A 10,189-nucleotide genomic window follows, 5' to 3' on the forward strand; every position below is an offset into this window, starting at 1 on the left:
CCCAGACTCTGCTTCCTCACTGGAAGACGTGTCGGTGGGATTGAGGAGGTCTTCGACGTATTCTGCCCACCGATCCACAACGTCCTGAGTAGAGGTCAGCAGCACACCGTCCCCACTATAGATAGTGTTGGTAGCGCACTGCTTTCTCCCCATGAGCCGCCGGACGGTGGACCAGAATCTCCTCGAAGCCATACGGAAGTCTTGCTCCATGGTCTCACCGAACTCCTCCCATGCCCGGGTTTTTGCCTTGGCGACCACCCAAGCCGCATTCCACTTGGACTGCCAGTACCCGTCAGCTGCCTCTGGAGTCCCACAGGCCAAAAAACCTGATAGGACTCTTTCTTCAGCTTGGCAGCATCCCTAACCGCCGGTGTTCACCAGTGGGTTCGGGGGTTTGCCACCACGTCAGGCACTGACGATCCTGTGACCACAGCTCCGGTCGGCCGCCTCAACAATGGAGGCACGGAACAGGGTCCATTCAGACTCAGTGTCCCCCGCCTCCCCCGGAACATTTTGGAAGTTCTGTTGGAGGTGGGAATTGAAGCTCCTTCTGACAGTAGACCCTGCCAGACTCTCCCAGCAGATCCTCGCGATACGTTTGGCTCTGCCTGGTCTGACCGGCATCCTCCCCCACCATCTGAGCCAACTCACCACCAAGTAGTGGTCAGTTGACAGCTCCACCCCTCTCTTCACCCGAGTGTCCAAGACATGCGGCCGCAGGTCAGATGAAACAACAACAAAGTCGATCATCGAGCTGCGGCCTAAGGTATCCTGGTGCCAAGAGCACATATGGACACCTTTATGTCTGAACATGGTGTTCATTATGGACAATCCATGACTGGCACAGAAAGTCCAATAACAAAACACTCGAATTCAGATCAGGAGGGCCGTTCCTCCCAACCACACCTCTCCAGGTCTCACTGTGGTTGCCCACGTGAGCGTTAAAGTCCCCCAGCAGAACGAGGGAGTCACCGGAAGGAACGCTCTCCAGCACCCCCTCCAAGGTCTCCAGAAAGGGTGGGTAGTCTGAACTGTAGTTTGGTGCATAAGCACAGATCACAGTCAGAACCCGTCCCCCCACACATAGGCGGAGGGAGGCTACCCCCTCATCCACTGGGGTAAACCCCAACGTACAGGCACCAAGATGGGGGGCAACTAGTATGCCAACCCCTGCTCGGTGCCTCTCAATGGGAGCAACTCCAGAGTGGTAGAAAGTCCAACCCCTCTCAAGGAAACTGGTTCCAGAGCCAGAGCCATGCGTTGAGGTGAGTCCGACTATATCTAGTCGGAACCTCTCAACCTCACACACCAACTCAGGCTCCTTCCCCACCAGAGAGGTGACATTCCATGTGCCAAGAGCCAGCTTCTGTAGCCGAGGATCAGACCGCCAAGGTCCCCGCCCTCGACTACCACCCGTCACACACTGCACCCGACCCCTTTGGCCCCTCCCATGAGTAGTGAGCCCACAGAAGGGGGACCCACATTTCCCCTTTGGGCTGTGCCTGGCCGGGCTCCATGAGTGAAAGCTCGTCCACCAGGCGCTCGCCAACGTGCCCCACCTCCAGGCCTGGCTCCAGAGGGAGGCCCTGGTGACCCACGTCCGGGCGAGGGAACACGGTTTCCATTTATATAACTCATCATAAGAGGTCTTCGGGCTGCTCTTTCTCTGATCCCTCACCTAGGACCCGTTTGCCATGGATGACCCTACCAGAGGCAGAAAGCCTCAGACAACTTAGCTCCTAGGATCATTGAGACACTCAAACCCCTCTGCCACGGTAAGGTGGCAGCCCAGGGAGCATTACCAAGTCATTATTGTGTTTGTCTGAGACCTTTTTAATGTTGCTGAGTCTGTGTTTTATTCCAGGTGTGAGTGAGGGGGCGTGTCCTTTGAGAAACAGCAGCTGGTCTTTTCTTCATTGCCCAGAGGAGGATGAGTGTGCCAACGGCCACCACAACTGCAACAGCACTCAGGACTGCCACGACCAACCCGAGGGATACCACTGCACCTGCAAACAGGGTTACATACTCAGCAGGTGGTAAAGTATACCCTCACTGAACGAGCTGGATGCATATGTTGCATTTATCTCAACCTTCTGTTTTCCTTCTGCTCAGTGTTTCTGGTCAGTGTGAGCCCGTGTGTGCACAAGGCTGTGTGAACGGGACCTGTGTGTCTCCAGGAGTTTGCCAGTGCCACTTTGGTTTTGTTGGGGATAATTGCTCTTCCCAGTGCAGCTGCAACAAGCACAGCAACTGCGCTGGTGTAAACAAGCGAGATGTTTGTCTCGAGTGCCAAAATAACACCATCGTGAGTGTTTTCAAAAAAATATATCCATCTGCACTTTGAATTTCTTTCCACGTTCAGTGTTGAATATAGATTTTTCTTTTTGCCTTCATTCTAGGGGAAGCACTGCGAAAAATGCAAGCCTCTGTATGTAGGCTCTGCAAAAGGTGGTGGCACCTGCCGTCCGTGTCGCGAGTTCTGTACAGGAAACAGTGTTGTGTGTTTATCCAGGGATGAACTTAGTAAGGCCCTCGACAACCCCCGGCTGTTCCCTCTTGACCCCAACAGCGTCAGTATCTTCCATCCTTCTTCTTTTGATCATTATTTAAAGACCAAGTTCACTGAGAGACAGTTTTTACTTGCTGTTGTTGAAACGTGATCAGAGTTTAACATGCAGGCTGAACAAGAAAACAGTCCTCTACCTCTTTCCTGCATTAGCGAGTGATAAAAAATAGACGGGGAAAGGCTCAGATTAGAAAAACCAGTCAGATCTACGTCATACTAAAAATTAATGTTCGTGGACTCGCCCATCTTGGTTCACGACAGGAAGGGCTGTTGATAGTTTAGAATGTTTATGCTAGTAGAAGCTAACGTTAGCATTAGCAACTCCACCACACAGCAGAACTCCTCCAGGCTTGTGTTTTTTGTCGTCGTCGTCTTCCTCCGCTTATCCGGGTCCGGGTCGCGGGGGCAGCATCCCAACTAGGGAGCTCCAGGCCGTCCTCTCCCCGGCCTTGTCCACCAGCTCCTCCGGCAGGACCCCAAGGCGTTCCCGGACCAGATTGGAGATGTAACCTCTCCAACGTGTCCTGGGTCGACCCGGGGGCCTTCTGCCGGCAGGACATGCCCGAAACACCTCCCCGGGGAGGCGTCCAGGAGGCATCCTGACCAGATGCCCAAACCACCTCAACTGGCTCCTTTCGATCCGGAGGAGCAGCGGTTCTACTCCGAGTCCCTCCCGAATGTCCGAGCTCCTCACCCTATCTCTAAGGCTGAGCCCGGCCACCCTACGGAGGAAACTCATTTCGGCCGCTTGTATCCGCGATCTCGTTCTTTCGGTCATTACCCAAAGTTCATGACCATAGGTGAGGATTGGGACGTAGATCGACCGGTAAATCGAGAGCCTGGCTTTCTGGCTCAGCTCCCGCTTCCCCACGACAGATCGGCTCAGCGTCCGCATCACTGCAGACGCCGAACCAATCCGCCTGTCGATCTCCCGATCCCTCCTACCCTCACTCGTGAACAAGACCCCGAGATACTTAAACTCCTCCACTTGAGGTAGGACCTCTCCCCCGACCCGGAGGTGGCAAGCCACCCTTTTCCGGTCGAGAACCATGGTCTCAGATTTGGAGGTGCTGATCCTCATCCCAGCCGCTTCACATTCGGCCGCGAACCTACCCAGCAAGAGCTGAAGGTCAGAGCTGGATGAAGCTAGGAGGACCACATCATCCGCAAAAAGCAGAGACGAGATTCTCCTGCCACCAAACTCGACACACTCCACACCACGGCTGCGTCTAGAAATTCTGTCCATAAAAGTGATGAACAGAACCGGTGACAAAGGGCAGCCCTGGCGGAGTCCAACCCTCACTGGGAACAGGTCCGACTTACTACCGGCTATGCGGACCAAACTCACGCTCCTCTGGTAAAGGGACTGAATGGCCCTTAACAGAAAGCCACCCACCCCATACTCCTGGAGCGTCCCCCACAGGGTGCCCCTGGGGACACGGTCATAAGCCTTCTCCAAATCCACAAAGCACATGTGGATTGGTTGGGCAAACTCCCATGCCCCCTCCATCACCCTTGCAAGGGTATAGAGCTGGTCCACAGTTCCACGGCCAGGACGAAAACCACATTGCTCCTCCTCTATCTGAGATTCAACTATCGATCGGACCCTCCTCTCCAGTACCTTGGCGTAGACCTTTCCAGGGAGGCTGAGGAGTGTGATCCCCCTATAGTTGGAACACACCCTCAGGTCACCCTTCTTAAAGATGGGGACCACCACCCCGGTCTGCCACTCCCTAGGAACTGCCCCCGATGACCACGCAATGTTGTAGAGACGTGTCAACCGTGACAGCCCTACAACATCCATAGCCTTGAGATACCCAGGACGAACCTCATCCGCCCCCGGGGCTCCGCCGCTGTGTAGTTGTTTGACTACCTCAGCAACTTCTGCCCCCGAGATCGGACAGTCCATCCCCAGGCCTCCCAGCTCTGGTTCCTCCTCGGAATGCGCATTGGTGGGATTGAGGAGCTCCTCAAAGTATTCCTTCCACCGTCCGACTATAGCCTCAGTTGACGTCAGCAGCTCCCCATCCCCACTGTAAACAGTGTGAGCGAGTTGCTGCCTTCCTCTCCTGAGGCGCCGGACAGTTTGCCAGAACCTCTTTGGAGCCGATCGATAGTCTTTCTCCATGGCCTCACCAAACTCCTCCCACGCCCGAGATTTTGCCTCGGCAACTGCCACTGCTGCACCCCGCTTGGCTATCCGGTACCTGTCTGCTGCCTCCGGAGACCCACTGACCAGCCACGCCCTGTAGGCCTCCTTCTTCAGCTTGACGGCTCCCCGAACCTCTGGTGTCCACCAGCGGGTACGGGGGTTGCCACCACCACTGGCACCGGCCATCTTACGACCACAGCTAGCAACAGCCGCCTCGACAATCGCAGAGTGGAACAAGGCCCACTCGGACTCAATGTCCCCCACTGCTCTCGGGACGTGGTCAAAGCTCTGCCGGAGGTGGGAGTTGAAGACCGTCTTGACAGGTTCTTCTGCCAGGCGTTCCCAGCAGACCCTCACTATGCGTTTGGGTCTGCCAGGTCTACGCGGCATGTTCCCTTGCCATCTGATCCCACTCACCACCAGGTGGTGATCAGTTGACAGCTCCGCCCCTCTCTTCACTCGGGTGTCCAAAACATACGGCCGCAGGTCAGATGATACGACTACAAAGTCTATCATCGACCTGTGACCTAGGCTGCCCTGGTACCAAGTGTACCGGTGGGCATCCTTATGTTCGAACATGGTGTTCGTTATGGCCAAACTGCGGCTTGCACAGAAGTCCAATAACAAAACACCTCTCGAGTTCAGATTAGGTGGGCCGTTCCTCCCAATCACACCCCTCCAGGTCAAGCTGTCATTGCCCACGTGAGCATTGAAGTCCCCCAGAAGGACAATGGAGTCCCCTGATGGAGCACTATCTAGCACTCGTCCCAGGGACTCCAAAAAGGGTGGGTACTCTGAACTGATATTTGGCCCATAAGCACAAACAACAGTCAGGACCCGTTCCCCGACCCGAAGGCGCAAGGAAGCTACCCTCTTGTCCCCCGGGGTAAACCCCAACACACAGGCAGAGAGTCTCGGGGCTAACAAAAAGCCAACCCCAGCCCTCCGCCTCTCACCCGGAGCAACTCCAGCAAAGTAGAGTGTCCAACCCCTCTCCAGGTCTCGGGTTCCAGAGCCAATGCAATGTGTCGAGGTGAGTCCGACTATATCTAGCCGGTACCGCTCAACCTCTGCCACAAGCTCCGGCTCCTTCCCCGCCAGCGAGGTGACGTTCCATGTCCCAAAAACTAGTTTTCTTGTCCGGGGATTGGACCGCCAAGGCTCCCGCCTTGGTCTGCCACCCGATTCGCATTGCACCGGACCCTTCCTGTTCCTCCTGCGGGTGGTGGGTCCACAGTTGGACGAGCCCTTGTATCCGGTTCGGGCTGGGCCCGGCCGGGCCCCATGGGCGAAAGCCCGGCCACCAGGCGCTCGCTCACGGGCCCCAACCCCAGGCCTGGCTCCAGGGTGGGACCCCGGTAACCCTCCGGGCCGGGTACTCCGACTCTTCGTTTTAACCGCCATGAAAGATCCTTCGAACCGTTCTTTGTCTCACCCTTCACCTAAGACCAATTTGTCATGGGAGACCCTACCAGGGGCACTAAGTGCCCCAGACAACATAGCTCCTAGGATCATTAGGGCACTCAAACTCCTCCACCACGATAAGGTGACGGTTCAAGGAGGAGCTTGTGTGGAGATAAAACATCAGCGTTGCAAGTCGGTGGTTGAGTCTGAGTTTCTATTAGCCAATCAGAGGCGAGGTGTCTGAATCCTGTCTCCGCTGGTTCACTTCTACTTCCTGAAACAGAGTTTTTTCCTCTCAGAGTTCGACTCACAAGGCATTCATTTATACCAGGGTGAACTTGGTCTTTAAAAACACATCAGTGGACTTGTTGGCTGTTTTAACACTTTCTGAATTATTTCTCGTCGTCAGATTCAGAACTGGGTGTCTGAGGGTCCTACAGAAGAAAACGCCGTGTGTGTGAACTGCCAGAACAACAGTGTTGGGGACAAGTGTGAGAGCTGCCTCATTGGCTATTTCATCCTGCAGAAGAAATGTGAAAAGTGAGTGACGCTTGCTGCAGAAAACTGGATATCCATAATAACTAAGAGTGTGAAGTCTCTGTTACAGATACATTTTTATTTTAGGTTGTTTGTCATCAGAATCACAAGCGAATGCACACATTGCAAAAAGACAATCTAGACCATCAGAAATATCGCTGCAACTAATGACTTTTTTGAGAGTCGGCTACTCAGTCTTTTGTTGCCATTTAGTCATCAACACTTTCAGTTGGTGCCTGGTAGGGTTGTCACGGTGTGAAAATTTAACCTCACGGTTATTGTGACCAAAATTATCACGGTTTTCGGTGTTATCGCGGTATTTTTTTTAAACGTGTTACATTTTCAGACAACTAAATAAACCCTGTATATCAGGAAAATATTGTCCTCAGTTTGTGTCTAAATTTAGCCTAAAATGTGTTATTTTGTAATTATGTTGTTTATTTGTTTACATTTTTCCCCTTTAGTCTTTAAAATACCAATATTTGCCCATAACTTCTTATTTTTTGTCTGTTTGATGTCATCATTTTAAAAATATTAGCTCAGATGATACTCAGTACTCAAGTAGCCTTCTAATCAGATACTTTTTTACCCTTACTTGAGTAATAAACCCTATATCAGGAAAATATTGTCCTCGGTTTGTGTCCTTCCAGTGAGCTTTGCAGATGTGGGGAAATGTCATCAGGCAGTAATCATTGTTGAATTCATAATTATTCTCGGAGAGAGACCAACTCTTATCTGCCCCTGGGAGCCCCGTAATGCATAGCGTCATTTCAACATGGCGGTGTCCGCGACACGGTTTATATGCAGGTAGCGGCGCTGCGGCTGCTTTATATAGCGACTCGTTGCATTCTCCCTCAACCCAAATCCTCGGATCACGCATTTTAGCTAAAACGCTAACGTTAGCTTGCCTTGCGTTGACTGTAGAGTTGTGGGTGATGGTCACGCAGATGTGTCATGAGATTTGAAGCGTTGCTGCCTTTCACAGACACTTTTTCTGCACGTGCTGCAAACAGGATAGCCGTCTTCTATCAACTGTCCCTCGGCATTCTTCAAATATCCAAAAGATGCCCGTACTTCCCACTTTGTCTTCTTTGAGGGATAATAAATGTCCTGAGCGCTACCGTCTCCTCCTTTGACCATTATTTCAGCTTTAGCTTCAAGAAAGTTTTGGTTGTAAACAACAAAGTGCGCATGTGCCGCCAGCAACTTCAGCAGATGATACGGTGGCTGGTAAGGGTCACTGCGCCTACACCGCAGCCACGGTAATCCACCAAGATAATATATGTTTTAAAAAACAAGACGGTTATTATTATTGTCTACTTTTTTACTGGGGTTTACCGCTACACCGGTTACCGTGACAACCCTACTGCCTGGTTCCTGTGAGTGCTCTGCCCGGTCCTTGCTCATGTCAGTCCACCTTAAATTTTAATTAAAAGGCAAGATTTTTTATTTTTGTTGTAGTAGATGTAATGACTAACCGTTGCCCTTTTCTGGATGTATAGTTTTCTGTGTTTCAGTTTGTAACCGAATCTCTCCTCGTTGTAGGTGTCAGTGCAACGGCCATGCAGACACATGTAATGAACACGACGGGACCAACTGTCCCTGCCAAAACAACACGGAGACCTCGTCCTGCCTCAGCAGCTCTCAGAGCGATCGGAAGGACTGCTACAAGCAGCAGGTACGACCAGACCAGAGATTTTTACTTTGCTGTGTTGATTTCTGTTTCTTCAAGAATATTGTGATTTATGCAACGTGCCGGTTAGAAACTACGAAGCAATGTGTGCTGTAAAATGAGTGACTCATGCTCTGCGTTTCCATTTAGTGTGCCAAGTGTAAAGATTCCTTCAACGGCAATCCGGTGAACGGGCGCCAGTGCTATCGGCAGTTCAACGTGGACACGGAGTGCTGCTTTGACCCCACGTCCCAAACAAACTGCTTCCACGACCCCAGCATTCGCAATCTGCCCAAAGGTCGCACTGTGTTCTTCGCCGCTCAGCCAAAGTTTACGAACGTGGACATCCGGGTCACCATTGACGTTACCTTTGGTGAGGTGGAGGTTTACGTGTCCAACTCTCATGACACCTTCATTGTAGACGTGGACCTCCACACGGGGATTCACACCATCAAGATAGAAGATGAATCTGTGAGTCGTGGGACAGCTACGGGGACGGAGAAGGATTCTCCTCCGTCGCCTATTAAAGTGTTTGCCAACGCCTCGTCCAATCTGGGGGGTCCGGCGCTGTCCCAGAACCCACTGCAGCTGCAGGCCAAACCTCCAGGAGCAGAGAGAGAAATCGTAGAGGAGCGTGCTGAAGGACTCATCTCCTATATCACCGTGTGGAAACCACAAACGGTCCTGATCGTCCGTGGAGTTCGGGATCGCGTGGTCATCACCTTCCCCCATGAGGTGCACTCCCTGAAGTCTAGCCGCTTTTACATCGCTCTCAGAGGCATGGGGACGGGTGGAAGGCAGGGGGAGTCCCAAGGCCTGCTGTTTCTGAGACAAGACCAAGCCCACATTGACCTCTTTGTCTTTTTCTCTGTTTTCTTCTCCTGCTTTTTCCTTTTCTTGTCCGTCTGCGTTCTCCTGTGGAAAGTGAAGCAGTTTCTGGACTTTCGTCGGGAGCAGCGGCGTCACATTCAAGAGATGACCAAAATGGCGTCCAGACCATTCGCTAAACTTTCCATTTACCTTGAACCGGACGAGCCTCAGCTCATCTACCTGCCTTCAGCTGGTGGGGGGGTGGGGGGCAGCACCGTATCTCTCGCTCACGCCCGCACGGGGAAATTAGCCGGAGTGGTGGTGGGCCAGAGGGGCCGAGCAGGACCTGTCTCTTATAAACACGACCCAGGTTCCGGACCCACAGCCCACCATCACCACCACCACCACCACCACCTCACCCTGAGTGGAGGAGGCAACAGCGGACAGCACCTACCACTGCATTACCTCAACACCCATCACTACGCCAGCACCACAGCCGGGACCCAGGCTTCACATCATCACCATCCGTCCACATACACCAGCTACCAGCACTTCTGCCGCTCCGACCCTTTCCTCTCACAGCTCATGGGCTTTTCCTACTCCTCCTTCAAGGTGGGACCCATCACCCTGGAGCCCACGGAGGACGGCATGGCCGGAGTGGCCACCGTCCTGTTCCAGCTGCCTGGGGGCGTCCTGGCTCCTAACCGCGCCTGTTTGGGCTCAGCTCTGGTTACTCTACGGCAGAATCTGCAGGAGTACTGCGGTCACGGTACTGGAGGGGGGCATCCAGGGGCAGGTGCAGGGCGCAAGGGGCTGCTTGGCCATCAGCACTTGACCACTATGGCTATGTAGGAACTCAACTAACACAACAAGGCAGAGTTCAGACGGATGTAAAGTGTTAGGAATATAAGAAATTAGTTTCTTTTTAAAGAGACAGCTACAAAAACAAGCAAAGCCCAAATGAAAGTTACTGTATTAAAGTCAGTAACGTTGAGCTTCTTTTCAACAGGCGTGTACATACACTGTATAATGGAATAAGTGTCTTTTA

At 52.7% G+C, this 10,189-nt stretch overlaps 1 protein-coding gene across 1 annotated transcript in view; it reads left to right on the forward strand.

Moving 5' to 3' along the window:
- megf8 (multiple EGF-like-domains 8) overlaps nt 1-10,189 on the forward strand; it is a 33,619-nt gene extending 23,430 nt beyond the window's left edge. The window contains exons 39-44 of the mRNA XM_070551129.1: nt 1,865-2,033; nt 2,113-2,305; nt 2,400-2,570; nt 6,532-6,662; nt 8,205-8,337; nt 8,482-10,189. Of these exons, the coding sequence (XP_070407230.1) occupies nt 1,865-2,033; nt 2,113-2,305; nt 2,400-2,570; nt 6,532-6,662; nt 8,205-8,337; nt 8,482-9,993 (2,309 nt within the window). The 3' untranslated portion in view covers nt 9,994-10,189. The remainder of the gene's footprint in view (nt 1-1,864; nt 2,034-2,112; nt 2,306-2,399; nt 2,571-6,531; nt 6,663-8,204; nt 8,338-8,481) is intronic.

Source organism: Nothobranchius furzeri, chromosome 5 (assembly GCF_043380555.1).
Source record: "Nothobranchius furzeri strain GRZ-AD chromosome 5, NfurGRZ-RIMD1, whole genome shotgun sequence".
Classification (NCBI taxonomy): domain Eukaryota; kingdom Metazoa; phylum Chordata; class Actinopteri; order Cyprinodontiformes; family Nothobranchiidae; genus Nothobranchius; species Nothobranchius furzeri.